The sequence below is a fragment of the Panicum virgatum genome, chromosome 5K (assembly GCF_016808335.1).
Source record: "Panicum virgatum strain AP13 chromosome 5K, P.virgatum_v5, whole genome shotgun sequence".
Taxonomy (NCBI): Eukaryota; Viridiplantae; Streptophyta; class Magnoliopsida; order Poales; family Poaceae; genus Panicum; species Panicum virgatum.
The window spans coordinates 5,711,577-5,729,711 of record NC_053140.1 but is presented as its reverse complement, the minus strand read 5'-3'; the positions used below and the strand labels follow the sequence as shown (position 1 = coordinate 5,729,711).

General features: G+C 48.4%; 2 protein-coding genes and 1 long non-coding RNA gene across 7 annotated transcripts; all 3 read right to left on the bottom strand.

Annotated features, from left to right (window-relative positions):
- Positions 1-4,497: 4,497 nt before the first annotated feature.
- LOC120705879 (thioredoxin H4-1-like) lies at positions 4,498-8,056 on the bottom strand. Of its 4 annotated transcripts, none has more exons than XM_039990412.1 (6): positions 7,880-8,056; positions 7,053-7,122; positions 6,797-6,907; positions 5,854-5,976; positions 5,295-5,468; positions 4,498-4,700 (listed from the first exon to the last, which is right to left on the bottom strand). In XM_039990412.1, exons 2-5 carry the CDS (start codon positions 7,095-7,097, stop codon positions 5,298-5,300), a joined length of 450 nt encoding a protein of 149 aa, XP_039846346.1. In that variant the 5' UTR covers positions 7,098-7,122; positions 7,880-8,056; the 3' UTR covers positions 4,498-4,700; positions 5,295-5,297. The 4 variants fall into 4 exon arrangements, with proteins under 4 accessions (XP_039846346.1, XP_039846345.1, XP_039846347.1 ...); XM_039990411.1 differs by having other exon boundaries at positions 7,053-7,113; positions 7,880-8,054; XM_039990413.1 differs by lacking the exon at positions 7,880-8,056 and adding an exon at positions 7,186-7,825.
- Positions 8,057-10,385: 2,329 nt separating this feature from the next.
- On the bottom strand, positions 10,386-13,015 carry LOC120705878. 2 transcript variants are annotated; one of them, XR_005688091.1, is made up of 3 exons: positions 12,297-13,015; positions 11,097-12,177; positions 10,386-10,642 (listed from the first exon to the last, which is right to left on the bottom strand). It is a non-coding gene; the product is annotated as an uncharacterized LOC120705878 (long non-coding RNA). The 2 variants fall into 2 exon arrangements; XR_005688092.1 differs by lacking the exon at positions 10,386-10,642 and having other exon boundaries at positions 10,681-11,612; positions 11,755-12,177.
- A 1,843-nt stretch (positions 13,016-14,858) lies between these two features.
- On the bottom strand, positions 14,859-17,898 carry LOC120705876. Its single transcript, XM_039990410.1, has 3 exons — positions 17,203-17,898; positions 15,877-16,149; positions 14,859-15,427 (listed from the first exon to the last, which is right to left on the bottom strand). The coding sequence occupies exons 1-3, from the start codon at positions 17,749-17,751 to the stop codon at positions 15,095-15,097; spliced, it is 1,155 nt and encodes a 384-aa protein (XP_039846344.1). The 5' UTR covers positions 17,752-17,898; the 3' UTR covers positions 14,859-15,094.
- Between the last annotated feature and the right edge of the window lie 237 nt (positions 17,899-18,135).

Genomic DNA, 18,135 nt, shown 5'->3' with positions numbered 1-18,135 from the left:
GGACCGACGATGGACCAACGACTCATCTCATGGAGTGATATAGTAGAGTAAATACAAGGGAGGGTACTATTAGCCCTGCCTTGCACTGAGCTTGTTTAGGTCGTGTTTAGATGTTTTGCAAAAAAAATTTGCGATGAAATCTGGCTAATTTGAAGTACTAAATGAAGTCTATTTACAAATTTTTTTGCACAGATGGGTTGTAAATCGCGAGACGAATCTAATGATGCTAATTAATCCATGATTAATTAATAATTAGCGGATGGTTACTGTAGCATCACCGTTGCAAATCATTGACTAAGTAGACTCATTAGATTTGTCTCGCGATTTACAGCCCATCCATGCAAAAAGTTTTGTAAATAGACTTCATTTAGTACTCCATGCATGTATCGAAACATTCGATGTGGTTTTTTTTTACGTTTACGGGGTTTATGAGATGTGACTAAACATGGCCTTAGAGCAAGTATTATGACTAGCTCGGCTCAATCACTGCTGGTGAAAGAGAAAAGGAAAAAGAATGCCAAGCAGGCGTCCGGTAAATGCGCTGCAGAGCTACTTTGGATTGGATGCATGTGGTGCTGCGCAGCTCCCGATGTTGCTACCAAGCCACGCTGGACTTTTATTTCGCTGGAGAGTGGGCAGAATCCTTGCCCTTGGTCTTATGGGGTGTGTTTAGACCCCTAAACTTCTCCAAATTTTTCAAATTTTCCATCACATCGAAATCACATCGAAACATTAAATATAGCAAGTGACTCATGCATGGAGTACTAAATATAGGTAAATAAAAAAACTAATTGTATAGTTTTAATGTACGTTGCGAGACGAATCTTTTGAGGCTAGTTAGGTCATGGTAGAACAATATTTACCATAAACAAACGAAAAGTGCTACAGTATGATACAGTATTTTTCAGCGCTGCAATGTTTTTCATGGGAACTAAACACAGCCATGGATGCATGGCTTCAAATTTGCAGGGTGCATTAAGTGGTGGAAAATTGATTGTAACAAGTACTTTTTGTTTTTCAGGTGGACACCCACTACTTCATACGTAGCTTCTCCCCTGGTGTAGCCTGTTGCTTCAAGATCCGCAAGTGTAAATGCACGGCCCGGAGGATCGTTTTCAAGTTTCAGAAATCTGCAAATTCAATATCAATGAGGTTGAATAATACAATCCTTGTCTCGACACACACATCTCTGTCGCTGGTATGTTTTGCATCCAAGCGCAATAAGTGACATTTGGTGATTGTTAAGCCAACCTGCCAACGACTAGAAACATTGGTTGCATATTATATTAGTCCACATAATATAATGTGGACTACCCATTAGTAACAGAGTATTGCTGGTAGTTTTTATGGGATGCATGAATCTGGATAATTGAAAATAATGCATGTAATCTGGTTATTTGAAGATGGCAAAATAGTGGGTTTGGTCCCTTAACTTTAGTGTGAGAGTTAAATTCATCCCTCAACTTTTAGATAGGCCAATATAGTCCCTCAACTTTTAGTTTTGGGCCAAATTCATCCTTGTGTTATCTTATACTTCATAATAATATGAGATTTATGCAAGAAGTCCTATTTACCTTTATCTCCTTTCCCTTCTAAATTCCTCAACAGTTTGTTATTACTAAAAAAAATTTAGCTAATGCAAGCAAATTAGTGTAGTGGCACAAGCGTCAATGCATTTAGAAGATGAACATCACAAGTGTTAAATTGGGAACATAGAATTTTATTTATCCATGCATTGTATTGCGGGCGCCTGAAGAGTGGAAATTAAGGAGGGGAAGAATAAGCAAGGGTAAAAAGGACTTTTGGCACTTATCTCATGTTATTATGGAGTATAATATCAATATAAGGACGGAAATGACTCTAATATGAAGGTTGATGAACTATATTGACCAATTTAAAAGTTGAGGGACGAATTTAACCCTTACAATAAAGTTAAAGGATCAAAATAACTATTTTCTCTTTGAAGATTAGTAGGCGACACACACGAGAGCACATGATTAGCCGCGTACGTACCGGAAAGGAGGACGTGAGCGCTACGTGACAAAAAGTAGATCTCGCAACAAGGCCTGTTGATTTCGTGAAGGTTTTATTTCAAAACAAAAATCGATCCTAAAAAAAATTGTGAAGGCTGCCGCTACGTGCCCGCCCGCCCCCTCTCCCCTCCTCGCACCCCGGAACGTTCGCAATCGCAAGGGTAGTTTCGGGAACACGGTTAGGTGGTGCAGCTTGAAGCCCCGAGCGGTGGACCGTGCGTTCTCGAGCCGGCGGCGCTGCCCGGCGGGCGCGGGAGATGGGGTGGGGCCGTGGGGCGTCGCCAGCGGGCAGGTCCCGGGGGGCCCACGACTCTCGGTGGGGCAGGCCGGCCAGCGCGCGGGATATTTGGAAATGAGTTAATTCTCTGAATGCCATCAAAATTTAAGCTAATATCTTGAATGTCATCAAAATTTAGCTCATCCCTTCATTGCCACTTAAATTTAACTCAAATCCCCTCAGTGTCATTTCCGTTAGATTCCAAGCGAAAACCGTGAAAACACTGTAGCAAACGGCTCCCTCCCCACCGCGGTGCACGCGCCGCACACGCCTCCTCGGCTCCGCCCATGCGCGTCGGCGACACGCCGCTAGGAGGGCGCTCGAAGCCAGACCAGCGCCCCCGCCACCAGGAGGCCCACATAGCTGCGCCCCTGCTCGGCGCATGGGGGCCTTGGCGGCGGCCTTGCTCGGCGCCAATGCGGCGGCGCCCCTACTCGGCGCTAGCGCCATGGCTGGGCGACGCCCCCGCCACCAGGAGGCCCATGCAGCGGCGCCCCTGCTTGGCGCATGGGGGCCTTGGCGACGCCCTTGCTCGGCGCCCTGGCGCCCTGGCTGGGTGGCGCCCCTGCTCGGCGCCCACGCGGGGGCGTCCCGGGCCCTAGGGTGGGGGGAGGGAGGGAGGGCCGGCGGCGCCCTGGCTGGCGACACCCCTGCTCGGCACCCACATGGAGGCGCCCTTGTGGTGAGGGAGGGGTTGGGGGAGGAGGCCTATGCGCCCACGCGGCGGCGTGTCGTGTGCTCAACCTGCAGCACCGCCCCCTTCATCCGTGCACGCGCCCAAGAACCGCGGGAGGGGCGTCGTGGCAGCCCGATCTGTGGCGACCTGGCCTCGGAGAAGCTCCGCCCACGACCGTGCGCAGCACCATGGGAGGTGCGCCGCCATCCATATATTACAAGGGCAATAACGTCTTTTTGTCCTCATTTAACGGTCACTCTAACAGCAAACTCACGGAATGACATTGAGGAGATTGAAGTAAAATTTTAGTGGCAATGAAGGGATGATCTAAATTTTGATGGCATTCAAAAAATTGTCTTAAATTTTGATGACATTCAAGAAATTAACTTTTTCGAGATCCCTGCCGCGCGAGCCGGGGCGCGCAGCAGTCGTCACCCCACCCGAGCCGGTTGGGATGGGACGACGCGCGCCGTTCATGTCGTGCGAACCGAGACCGGGTTCCCTGCTAGCTGCTGCTCCCGCCGCGTTTGATTCGAGAGGACGGAGAGCCCGCCGCCGTGCGCTGCAGCCTCCCCTCGCTTGCGCCGATCCCGTCGGGTACCGGCACGCCCACCCATCAACTGTAAATCAGGGCGCCGCCACACCGCTCGTCTGCCTCCGCGAGCCGCCCGGCCCCGACCCAACAGATTCCCCGTGCCCCGTCGGGGGCTCCACCTCCACGGCTACCGTGAAAACGCAGCGCCGTCGTGTCCTTGGTGTCCTATCATCCTATTCCTGTGTCTGCCATCCTATGTCTGCCCGCTTGCTAGTGCGGCTACGCGCGGTTGAGAATTGAGATTAGCGCACGTGGTCCAGCTTTTCTAGCGCGTATTCCATCCGTTCGTTTATAAAGTAGGATAGGATGTAATGTAACTCTCGATTTTTTAGAAGTCAAACAATTTTAGATTTAATTAAATTTATGATAAAAAATATTAATCTTTATATCTTCAAATAGACATAGTATAAAAAATATATTCCATATTTATATAAATTTGATTAGACTTAAAATTATTTAACTCCTTGCCTCCTTGAAAGCGAGAGTTGCATATTTTGCATTGTTTTTAGATGGAGGGAATACGCTCGTAGACATCGATAGAGCACTTGGCAGCTTGTCGGGCCCACCACGTCCATCGCTTCGTTCATTCATTCATGTCCATCAAATTTAGCACGCGCCACACAGGCGCCATTTATTACGTGTAAATGTTCTCTTTTTTTTCTGACAATCAAAGCAGGCTACGGCGCAATTTCAACCAAAAAAGGAAAAAAAAAAGCTACGACGGGTTCATGCGGATGGCCATGGGCCAAGACCTGACGGCCTCTTTCTAGTAATCCGGCCCATTACCAACCTTTACAGATGGTCAGCGGCCCACTAAATCCTGTCGCCCTTCTCCTCAGAAAGTTATCATGCCCATGCAGCTTTGGATGCTTCTTCTTTTTTTGGATAATTACTTGGATGCTTCTTTGACCACCAGTATACAAATAGCAACGCAATGAACTCATGTGTGCACTTGCAACCAGTTGCTACCACAGAAACCAATACTTACATGCTTACGTCATCAGTCATCACCAAGAAGGAGCTGTACAGTCTGCACATCGGGGAAGGTATCGCACAGATCAATGCGGCTACGCAACGGGGCGGAAAAGAAGCGACATGATATCCGCCCACACCGTCATCCTGGGGGGCGTCTATATGTCGCGCTTTGCGACTTGGGGACGACCCATCGCAGAAGCGCCTCCGTCGTCGCTCCCCCGCCGCCCCCGCCTCCCCCGGCTCCGGCGCCGCCCCCGGCGCCTCCGCCGCCGCCCTCCACCGCCGCCAACCCTAACCAAGCTCGTCGCCACCGCGCCGCCGGCTTCTTCTCGCCCCCGCCGCCGGCCGCCGCCCACCGGGGGTCCTACCCCGCCCGGCCGGCGGCGCTCCCGCGCCGCCTCGCCCTCCGCCGGCCGAACCGTCGCCGCCGCCCGTCCTCCGCCGCCCGGGGCCCCTCCTCTTCTATCGCCGGCGACCATGGAGCTCCCCTCGAACCCAGGTAACCCGAAACCCTAAACTCCGCCGCCGCCCTCCACCACCCCGGCCGCCGGCGACCTCGCCGGCGGCCGCTCCGCCCACCAACCACCCCTCTCCGGCCAACCCTCTCCCCCTCCCCACTCCTCCAGATCACCGGCAGTCGCTCCACCTCCTCTCCTAGCTCGCCGGCGGCAGCAACAGTGCCTTCTGCGACAGCTCCGCTCCCACCCGCGCGCGCGATGAATAGCTTTCCCCGTCATCCTGTCACTTGGCGTCAGGCACCGCGCCGCCGTTGCCGTCGCGGTCGCCGGCGACCGCGGCAACCTTCTTCTCCAGTTCGGGCTTGTTGGCGCCGACCAGCTTGTCCACCTGCTGCCCGTTCTTCAGGAAGAAGAACGTCGGGGTCGCCCGGATGTCCCACGACGAGCTGAACTCCTGCGAGACGAAACAAAGAAAGGAGGAATCGATTAATGATTTCGCCACTGGTATGTAGTGGCCTGACACAGTTCAGATAAGAAATGACACTAGAATTTCAAAGCCTGTCAATTGTTCCTATGTTGTAAGACTGAGTAGCCCAATTATCCATGTCAGTACGACGATGCAATCTCTGAACAGAACACCAACGGGCAGTGATGCAGAAACAATTTTGACTTTTGGTTTACTTCAGGATCATAGAATCAGCATTCTAGATGGGGAAAATGTCAGTCTAAGTCTAAGAAGACATGACTGCGTTATATCTTTTTAACAACAGGGAGCCCACAGAAGCTGACACCACTTGCATATGAAAACGAAGAATAAGGTTTGATGAAACATTGGCTACCATTAACTCGTCAACATCGACTGCCAAGAACATGAGCTGTGGGTACGTCTGCGACATCTCAGCATAAACAGTCGAGATGACCCGGCATGGCCCACACCAGGAAGCACTGAAATTTGCTACCACCTGCAAAATATCCGGAGAAAAAATAGCACCTTTATCTTATGGTAGTAATATCATAATTCAGTTTATAAGCATAAGTTCTGCTCATTGCCTAAAATATATTTTGAAACATCAAGTCAATAGGTTAATGTATTTTCCCTGACCAAGATGGTGACTGGGCTGACCACAATGTTAGTTTTTTTTTCAGAAGTTCATAGAAAATAAGTACATAATGGTTTTAGCAATAAAACCTAATAAGCAGAAAGTAACAAAGTAAAAGTGTAAAAGAATAAGTGGGCACCACTAAGCGCTAACACGAAGGGCAAAGTCTTACTCCTATTGTTTGTAGGGTAATTGATATGGGACCTGCTCATTATTGAACTATCTGGATTAAATGTGTCTAGAAAAGGACTCCATACAAAATGTCATGTTCCAATTTGCACAAGATAGCAAACCAAGGCTAAATGCAAAATGGTCTCAATGTTACCATACAACTCTATTTTCATACCAACATACTAGAGTGGAATTCAAACCTCAACATCAATGACCACAAAAAAAGAAGCTGAAGTAGTTCAGGTTTTCCATTGAGATACAGATTTATGAACAATGATACAGCCTCCACATATGCATACATTGGAGCTGCTTGTGTCATTATCATAAAAAACAAACAAAGAAAGAAATGTGGTGTCCTAGCTTCCTATTTCCATATAAAAAGAAAGTGGTTTATTGTCAAGTAAAATTAGATCTAGATGGCTGGAACCCACGTATCAGAATTATATGCACCATGAGAAACTTCAGAACATATATATGTTTTCTCTTATGACCACAAGTTCGTTTTACTTACAATTTTCCCATCCTTGTTTGCCTCTTCAATTTTTTGGTCCCAGTTTTCTTTGCTAGTAATGACATGAACATTGCTACCTCCGAAATCAATCTTGTCCTCGCCATCTGTGTGCTGCAGTCCGGGCAGAGAAACATGAGAATCAAGCAGCAAAAATAGTGAATTTGAAGCACAGACATAATATGTACTATACACGTGCAGATGCATAGTACGTAGTACTCGATTAGGTTGGGTTGAGTGTTTTTGCAGGAAAGCTGACCTTTGCACTGCAACAGCAGCATCTCCTCAGGCACTTCAGTACCATTCTCAACTGTTGGCACCTGGCAAAACTGCAAACTCCATCAGACTCTTTCAAACAGGAAACTATGACAGAAAACCAACGAGATGCTCACAATATAAGCGCTAGCCACCATCAACAAAAAAGCTTCTCAGGATCGAGGACATGTACAGCAGAATGCTCAAACCACAGTCCTACTTGGAGATACCATCCTTACACAACCATGATCCGACCTCCCAACATCTGTTGGTGTGAAGATCCAAGGACCGACTTTGTGACCAACTACTTGACATATCAACCACATAAAGTGGTTAAGTCCTAGTTGATACGGTGGTTGATGCATCGATGCCTCAACGGAAACGGATCCTCCGACGTTGAACTAGAGTGGTAGGTCCAGAATTTGTAATCGCCTCCGACGCCAACCATACAATTTAGCTCTCATCATCATCCCATAGTTGCTAAAAAAAATCATCTCATGGCAATAGTCAATATTTCCCCGTTTCTTTATGCTACAACCCACAACCCTGATAGACGCAACACTGGTTTAACCTGCCTACTATTCAGGAGTTTTTTTTAAAAAAAAACTATTGAGGATCGCCGAATCCACTCTAATAGTCCCGAACTGAAACCACCAATCCGCGGAATCGCCGAATCTAGGAACGGAGAACATCACGAATCCATGAAACTTTTGCACGAACAAGAAAGAAAGGGGGGAAAACAGGTCCCGAGAAGGCAAGAACTGGGCGTGGATTAGCAGATAGGTATGGATCTGATCGGACTGGAGTCCAGAGAGGATTGAATTCCTTTACCTGGAAGGCCCGGAATCGGGAGCGGCGGATGGATTTGGCGCCAAAAGAGCGGCGGAGACCGACGGGAAGCCTTTCGCGCCGCCGCCGGAGTTGGGGGAGAAGGGAAGCTGGCTATACTGATACTTTATCAGTGTATGGAAAAATGGATGATGTCAATAATGCAGCAGGAGCAGGTCTCCTCATGCTTGGCGTTCCACTTGATTAAGGATGGCAACGGGTCGGGTTCGGATCGGGTGGAGTCTCCGTGCACCCAAAACCGAAACTCGAAATCGAAACCCGAACCCGAACCCGAACCCGAAACCGATTCGGGTGGAAATCCATCACTAAAACCAAACCCGCGGATACCCGAAACCCGAATGGATACCCGAAATCCGAATGGATACCCGAAACCCGCAGATAAATATACACATATTCACATGAATAAACAAGATGCAACAAATAATAAATATTTTCATGACTCAACTTTCAATAAATTTAATAATCTAAGTAAACAAATTATCATTAACATATTATAAAACATGAGTTTTAATTCCAAATAATTTATTTCGGATATCCATTGGATATTCACGGGTGGAAACCAAAACCCGAAACCGAACCCGAAACCAAACTCAAACCCGAACCTGAAAACCGCGGGCGAAAAACCAACACCAAACCCGAAACCCGAAAAACCGAAACCCGCGGATACCCGCACCGAACCCGATCCGCTGCCATCTCTACACGTGATGCGCTCACGTGGAATCATTAGGGGGCAATAATCAAGTCATCAATGCGCGATGATGACGTTCTTTAAGAAGTGTGCGTTAGCTGGCGGTGAAACGGACAGCCAGTAAAGTCCCACTGCTCCACATTTGGATCGTCGTGTACCTTGCGAAATTTGTGCAGTCTTCCCGCAAATTCTTTTGATGCTTGAATTTCCTGGACTGGATCTAAAACAAACGCGTTATAAGTTGCAGTGTATTTGTATTGTCGTGTAGCACGCCACATTTTATTGTCGTGTAGCCCGCCAGCAATTTGATGAGCAGTTTTCCCTGCTTCTCAACAAGAAGCGTAGCGTCAATATTTCCTTTTCAGGCTGTGTTTAGTTGAAAAAATATGCGAAAAGTGTTTGCGAAAAGTATTGTAGCACTTTTTGTTTGTATGTGGTAAATATTGTCCTACCATAAACTAACTAGGCTCAAAAGATTCGTCTCACAACGTACATCAAAACTATGCAATTAGTTTTTTTATTTACCTATATTTAGTACTTCATGCATAAGTCATTTGTTATATTTAATGTTTCGATGTGATTTCGATGTGATGGAAAGTTTGGAGAAATTAAACACAGCCTCAGTGCTGAAAGTGAAATCCATTTTAGTTAGTAAGACTCATCGGCTGAGGTCTTCTTCGGCAAAACAGATATGGAGTGGAGTACGTACAGTGCACCCTGAAGGCTGAAGTAATGCGCTGAGGGGCAGCAAAACTACTAATTTATTGAACAAGCTGTGAATGGCGATGGTGAATCGCCTATCAGCTTTCTTCTCCTTCTTATATATGACTAGATCTTACCCGTGCGTTGCTACGGGTGATAAAATTATGTTCCGGGCGACAACAATCTAAATACACTATATCTTTAATAAAATCATGTTTTCTTCACTGGGATTCATCAAATGTCATGTTTATATATTACCATTGATTGCAAAAACATGGTATGCTCGCTCCTGCGTCACGGTACTCTTACAGTTCTCCAGAGGCGAAACAGGGGCGTCGCTGCTTTCCGACGTCGATCCGGCCGATTCCCCGCCTCCGGCGGCTGGAATCGAGCGGATCGACGTCCGGCGTAGGTGTAGCTACTAGTATAGGTTAGGGTTGTGCTAGGTGGCTAGGTTTTGCCGGTGGATTTGATGTCGAGGTTGGGTCGTCTTCAGTGGCGGCGACGGCGGTGAATTCATATCCATGGCGGCTTCTTTTGCTCCTGATGGTTCTTCCGTCGGTGAGAAGTGTATATACGTGGTGCTTTGTCTTTGGCGGTTGTTGGCGTGGATGCTTCGTCTTCTCCGGCTTCTCCGACGGCGGTAGCTCCAGATCTGTCTTCCATCTTCCTTGCAGAAGGGTGGATCCCTCTCGCATCCCTGGGGATGTGCTCTTTGTCTGCGTTGTTACTTCGTGCGGTGACGTTGGACTGGGGTTCCTGTCTTCGGCGGCGATGGCGACGGCAGCGGACTCTTCTTCCCTCCGTGAGTGGGTGGCTGATGCTCGTTCAGAGACTACGATGCGCGCTGGAGGTGGTTCCGGGCGTTGGTTCTTGCAGCATATCCAAGGTTTGGGCTTGCTCAGGGAGGGGGAAGGTGGATCGACCTCTGGTCCGGCGACCCTCGCCGGCGGCCAGTGGAGCAGAGGCGAGCCTCGATATAGGGGGACTCCATCTTTAAATTTCAGTTGCTCCAGGGTGCTTGTTGTAAGTTTCCAGGAATATAATGTGCTACTTTATTAATATATCCCCCTTTCACAACAAAAAAAAAACATGGTATGCATGATTCATGTATATATTCATGTCTAAACTCATATACAAACTTACTTTTTAAAATATTTAGTTGTACATACAAATGTTTGAGGATGGTCACAGGGCCAGGACACAGATCTTGGCTGGTGGTTAGATAGTCAACTTGTTGAATGGGGTGGAATACTTGGATCATTTTGGAGATGCTATCTGCAAGTCGGACAGACATACCTCGTGAGCTCAGTGGCTGCAACGAGCTCCCCTATCTCCTTGCTAACTTTTCTCTTCTATATTCCAAATTTATGCAGGAAAAAAATGGGTAGTAATGAGCAAATAACTAAAAACTCATGTAAACACATGATAGATTCAATTGGTGGACTGGCAGAGAACAATGAACATCTCGTTCAATTAGAATTCAGAAATGAAATATATAGATAATGAGATGGTTTGGTGCTGTATGTGAGCCCATGACCATCCAATCATCTATCCTCGTAAACCTTGTGAGTCTAATTTATACTATTTGCGAGCCTATTGTATATCATTGGTTTATTGTTTCATAGTATGACATATTTGAGTTCTTCCTGGACATTTACTTGAATATGTGGGCTACAACTTTATTGCATCTATATTTTGCAATAAAAAGTAAAAATTCATTTAGGAAAAAGAAAAGCATTACAAAAGGCAAGGATATCAAATGGGAGAGAAGACAAATGATCCAACTTATGGAAAGACTCATCTAACCTCCTAGTGCATCGAGTCAGGAGCAGGGGAGCAGAGAGCAGCATCACTTCTCCGACCAAATCAAGAGGCCAACATGCATGACAGAAAAACATGAATAGGATGTCAAATACTGCTAGAGCATAGAACACTTTGATTTAGCTTCTGAATTCTTATACCTGTATCTAGTTGACCTATGGAACGAATAGGATGATCAACGTAATCTCATATGTTCAGAAACCGTTTTGCTGTTTGCAATGCAAGTTGCATGATCATTTCTTAAAAATTAGTCAATTTTATGACAGTTTAGATTAACTTTGAGATACATATATTCAAAAATGTGCTTAAGCTTATGGACTGAAATGAAGCAAATGCAAATACTGTAACCTGCAATCTAGTGTAGTTCGATTATGTTCATCATCGAAATAAAACCAAATTGGCGTTTGGTCAGTCACTACTCACTACTGAAGTCTGAAAATGGAGGCCCAGTGAGCACATTTGAAGCAATCCCATTAAGCAGAGTCTCATCACTTGCCAAGCCTGGATAACATGCTATGCTAAGAAAATGGAACCCATGTTTCCAAAGAGAATCGTAACAAAGAAGCAGAATGCACATAACCGGTACAGCTCATAGTCAGTCACGAAGCCAAGCTTAATCAGTGATGAAACTCTCCTGCCGTACCTCGATAGATATGACGGAACTTCCAGTCAGTGCCGTGCAGATCCTTGGAGACGAGCTCCTGAGGCCTCGATCTGCAGACTGTTAGTCCTGCGATCGCCAAACCCAACACAGTCAGTAATCCAAGCGAACACTAAATCACCATGACAATGGAGAGCTTCAGTGCTAGCATATGGTCGGCGAGAAGCCGTCCTCGGCGGCGCGGCGCGGCACGGAGAAGCCGCCGTGCGTGCTGGTGTCCGAGGCCGTGACCGTGAGCGTCTTGCCGAACATGTGGGGCGTCCGCGCGAGCGGCTTCATGGCGCCCCCGCCCTCGCCGTCGCGAGCCGCGTCCTCATCCTCCCGCGCCCGCGCCCGCCTCTCCGCCTCTTCATCCTCGAGCAGAAATGACACCCGCGTGTACACCTCGTTCATCGCGCCGTCCGCCTGCACAAAAACAAATCTCTCTATCAGTCAATACCTCGAGCTGCGCTTGCGGGCACCGTACTACGCAACCGAAGCCGTGCCGCGCACGCGCACGCGCACGCGCGCACACTAACACTCACGTGGAGGTTGACCTCGACGACACGGCAGAAGACGTGCGGCGGTGCCGCAGACGCCGCGTCGCCGCCGATGTGCTCGAGGTGGCCCTGCGGCAGGTACACGACGGCACTGCCCTTCCGCGGCAGCGGCACGACGGCCCCGCTAATGCGTGCCACAGGTCCAGGGACACCGCGGCCCCCGCCCTCTCCACCGGTGGCGCCTCCGCCTCCTTCTCATCCTCCCCCCTCGACGGTGTTGAGGTCGATTCGGCCGCCCGCCCGCGCGCAGCTAGCAGCGCCCCGTCGCCGCCCGAGAGGCCTGCACGAGCCGAGCGCACGGCCGCTGGCCCCCGTGCGCCGATTCGCTGTGTTCGACGTCGGCCGCACCTAATCGCCACCGCATCGGCCTTTCCCACAACATCACGGCCCCATTTCATCGATCCCGTCGCAAACCGTCTACCGGAGCCTCGTCGTCGCCGGAGCAGAGCAAGCCGAGTGCCACACACCACAGTTCGCCGAGTCGATTCACCTTGGTCCCCGGCAGTTGGACCAACCCGAGGCAGCCACGATCTTCCCCTCACAGATACGCACCTCCTCCGCCTCCTTACATCGCCGCCAACCGGACGTTGCTGCCCATTGAGCAGACCGAGCCGCCGCCGCCATCTTCTCCGTCCGGCCGAATTTCGTACCCTAAATGCTCCAACAAAATCGCGAAACCGGCGTCGTCGGGAACTCATGGCGACGGCTGCCCTAATCGAACGGGCGCGATAAAAGGAGGGGACCGTGATTATCGTATTGTTTCTGTCAGCGGCGGACTGGGGGTAACCGTTGATTGATGCGAATGCGATTTCGAACGGGCAAATCAAGACCGTCGGAGGCTTAACTAAGGGATGGCACCAGAGATGTAGACAAAAAAAAACATCATCCTTATCCTCTTTTTAGTAGCAGAGATGCCGCAGCGCTCCTGGCTTTAATTTTTTTTTTAATTTACGGTCGTCCGTAACTTGGCCCTGAAGCGGTCGATCTCCGACCAGCGCCGTCCCACGTTGTCTGACATCCCATTTTTACTGTGCTCGCCCATTATTTTTGGGTCCCACGCAGCTCGCACGCTCTCCCGTTCTTCATTTTACGGCGTGACAGGTCCCCCGCCCCACCCTGCACAAAACCAACCGCTCCTCAATCCACCATCATCAAAGATGGCAAAAAAACATATGCGCAAAACTTATATAATATTTTTTTATAAACAGAAATAAATAACAAATTTATGTAACAAAATTATACAAAAATAAATTCCTAGAAACAAAAAATATAAGAAAAGTTATACAATGCACGTTTATAGAAGCAAAAAAAATCGATCAAAGAGAATTTAGGGGAAAATTCAAATTAAAAACTGAAACAAAATTTGGATAAAAAAATATAACATAACATACACACTTTTTTGAAAAAAAAATTCAATTTTATGAGAAGATAACTTTATATAATATTTTTATGAAAATATAACTTTTTTAGAAATAAATATGAAACAAAAAACTTAAAAAACAAAAAAAGTTAGACCAAAAAACTTTACAGACAAAAAAGAAAAAGAGAGAAAAAAAATTGAGTGTCACCGTGGCTCCTGCTTGCCTGCCACTCCAAATGCGGACAAGCAGCTTGCTGTAGCTAGCCACCGCTCGCCCAGCCGGGGGCAAGCACCGTTGGGGCTTTTGCCCTCGCGTCCGCACACCCAAACTCCTGGCCAGGACGCCATTGGCCGCTGCAGCAGCGTGGAGCCTCGCTGCTCCTGGCCGAGACGCCGAAATTGCATGCGTAGCCGCGCTCCGCCGCCGGGACCGCGAGCTTCTTGGGGCGTCGCGATCTGACAAAAGAAAATAGGATGCACTAGCCAGCAGGACATGTGGTAAAAGAGAGGATAACGATGAACTGAGGGGACGGAGAAATGAGAAGAGGGAGAATCTGATAGTGGGACCTAGCACGTGTGAAGATGCGACAGCTGGTTGTGCGCGTGTCGCGGATTCGACCGCTGGGTCGAGAACATCCGGTCGATCGCAAATTCAGCTTCGCGGCAGAAAACAACGCTGATTGCTGAACTGTAGAGTGAAGGGAACGGAAGCAGAAAACAACGCACAAGGTGGACAGTTGGTGAGTGACTCTTATCCCAGACAAACCCCGACCCGGACCCCCTGCGGCACCTCGAGCACGTCGAGCGTGAGCGCGTCCTGCCTGCGGTTCGCAACGCACCCCCTCCAACAGAGAAGCCACTGGGACGGGCAGCCAAGGAACGGGGGCGGAGTGGCCTACCTCACGGCGGGCTCGGCGATGCAGACGGCGGAGGGCGTCGAAGAGGGCGCACGGTGGCGTTGCTCCAGGTTTCAGTCTGAGCACTTCCAGGCATTGCAACGAGAGCGACATCAATATTTCGCTCATGAAAACAACGCATTTTTTAAAGGTAACCATCCTGTCGTAGGCATTCAACAACGACCTTGAAGCTTAATAACCGCTACCGCTTAAGTAGAACAAGCGACATGCCTACAAGCAGGTAAACTGGCTCAGGGCCTAAGGTCATCCCAATCCCCATGGCACCGGATGTGCAGCAAAAAGGCAACCATTAATCATCCACTAAATTACGGTGCTGCCCAAGTAATCCATTGCAGAGCAGCCAAAATTATTACTTTCTCGAACATGCTGTGAGTGGTGACGTCCTGTCAACCGAAAACTGAAAACTCTGATGCAATCTTCTCTTTGCTGTGGGAAGGCCGATTGCTACATTGTGGGGTAAAGGGAAAGAAAACAATGCACAAGGTGAAAATTTGATACAGGCGATGTCAAGAAGCTTTCTCCAGATGCTCCGCCTCCCGCCGCCTCCGCTCTGCAGCTTCCTCCTGCAGTCTCTCCTCCTCACGCCTCAATGCTTCCTCCTCCTCTTCTCGTTGCCATTTCTCTGCCTCCTCACGCTCCCTGCGTTCATCCTCCACGTCCTCTCTTTCGTCGAGATAATCAAACTCCTTCTCTGCAGCCATAGCTTTTAAGATGGGGTCTCGCAGCTCAGATATCAAGCCTCCACCCACCTTGTACTCTTGTTCGTCACCGACAAGGAATAGCCGTTGGTCAGGCCCTGATTCCATTGGTATATCAACAGCTAGTAGCTTCATGTCATACTGCAAAGGGATTAAGACAAGGTAAGAAAAGGAGCCGTCATTGAGCAATCCACATCTGCTCACTGTCTGAAGCAAGTTGGGATCATACATAAGATTTCTTCAAATAATACTAGAAGTAGAGTTTTAGATCACTAACTCCATGTGCAAAATTTGCCTGTCACTCTACTGTCATTCATTTCAAGTTTTCAACAAAAGAGTTGCCCACAATTCTCCGCAGGCATAAAATATTGCCAGTGAATTTGAAGAAAAAGCAGTTTTGCTTGACTTCTATCATTAAGGAAGAAGCACAAAAGGGTCATTTAATTCTGCTTCTGTACAGGACCATTTTTCCAAACTTCTATTTGTTCCATAAAGGCCTCAGGTCTCGTCATAATTTGTATATATAAGCATCAGAAATTCTCTAGCACACTTAAGTAGTTGCTATAAGTTGTCAGATATAATTCAAATACCTGTCCCTTTTTCTTCTTGACCTCAACACTTACAAGACCCCTTCTTTCTGATCCTTTGATGGGGAATATGAGGAAACACCGTTTGCCACCCAGCTTAAACTTGAAGTTCTTCAATTTAGGGCCTCCTCCAGACATAACATATGCTCTGACATCAGTGCCAGTTAAGGGTGCACCCATGACTTCAAGGATTGCAGCAGATGTATTGAGCTTTGTCATAGCGATCCGATAAACCTTGTCAGGGTTTATCGTCAACCTTGCACGTGCATACATACCCTATAAGACAAAGACAGATAATTAATATAATTTGCTCCACCAAAAAATGAGGCATCATCTGTCAAGTAAAGTTGCACTCAGATCCTTAAATTGCCAATGACATCATTTCATGAGTGTTCAACATGATAAAAACAGCTGAGAGTGAGCCCAAACATTAGTCATAAAAAAACTAGCAACAGGCTATATTGTTAGGAAACCAAAACAATAATTCCAATTAACATGAACTCTACACTCTGCAGTAACGTTCACACTTCTCAGACATTTCATATTATGTTTGCTGCAGCTGAGTAGACTGTCAGACTCCGCATTTTCTCCATAAATTAATTGGATTAGGCTGCAGGAAACCAAAATGACACAAAATGATGGCAGAGAGCTAATATGAGCACACCGGATGCATGATTATCTGCTATTCATAAGATCATCTTGCAGGTTATAGGATCTCTAACTGTTTCCCTACATGGTAAGATGCTGTCAGCATAACATCCACATGGTAAATTCCCATCTAATACTCAGCCAATTAGGCACTGTGGATCTGTTTGGCAAACCAAAACTGAATAAAACACGGTGCTTGCGATATGATGCATATCTAGGGTAATTGGTTCTTAAGCAAACTAAGTACAAAATCAAAGTAATTGGATGTAGTTCAAAAATGCGACAGCACATCCCAGACGGCCAGAAGAGAATCTAAGCGTGTTTAGCATGATACATAACATTCGGGCATGTTGCTCAATCATATCATCTATAGAATGTATTGCTTTTATCAAGGATACCGTCAACATTCATATGATCAACAGGAATGGTCACTTAGTGCAGTTCACTAATTCTTTTTATCATGAATAAAACCCGGTGGGGCAAGGACAACTATAGGCTTAACAGTCGTAATGTGCTCATGTACAGCAAGCTGAACCACCAGAACTGCAGGGCAACTTATATCCTAATTATAACCAACCAGAAACCATCAACAGAGCAACATTCTCATTTCCCAGTTCACCACATACACACAAGCGTATGATAGTTAGGCGGACTGGCGGACACGAAGGGAATGGTACTCACGGCGAAGGCGACAATGGCGGTGGCGAGGGCGAGGAACCCGTACTTGGCCATGCCCTCGGAGAGGCCGACGAAGGTGCTGGCGATCCCGAACATGATCCTCCACAGCGCGATGCAGACGATGACGCCCCCGGCGCCGACGAGGATCATGTAGTTGCGCCTCCAGAAGGCCTCGACCTGCAGCCCGACGGCCTCCCGGTACCGCGCCACCGCGCTCCTCGCCGCCTCCACGGGCCGCCCCAGCCCCTTCACCCCCTGCCCCAGCGGCGCTAGCTTGGACCCGCCGCGGGTCGACACCGACCTGACCCCGCCCACGAGCCGCTGCGCCTGCTGCGGCGGCGGAGGCAGCATCCGGTGCCCCAGCCTCGCATCTGGGCGCGCGATGGAGAAGAAGCGGGAGGAGTGGGTAGGGGAATGGCTCGGGATGGGATCGGGAGCGGGAGTGGGAGACACGAGCCGCGCGGCGGCGGGCGAGGGGGTGGGGTGGAGGAGGCGGCGGCGGCGGGCGAGGGTGTGGAGCGCGCGCCGCGAGGAGGAGAGGGCGGCCGCCATGGAAGCGGGGGATCGAATCGAGATCGGGTTCGCAGTCGCGGGCAGTGGCGTGCGAAGTGAGACGAGGGATTTGAGGGGGCGGCGGCTTGGACCAGGCAGAGACTCGTGGCGAATTTTCCTCGATTTTTTTGGTCGTGCTTCGATCGGTACGGCGTTGCTTCTGAGGTCCCGATCTAGTTTGCGCGAAGAAGATGTAAGGGCAGCTGCAAAATGCGATGCACATGCACTGTAGTTAGGTTTTTTTTAATTATATAGTACAACTAAGACATTCACAACAACGCACGCATACTCACATCCCTATGAATACACGTACGCAAACTCTATTTCTACGAAAATCTTCGAAGATTGAGCCGGCAAATTTTTGAGATTGACAAAGTCACCACA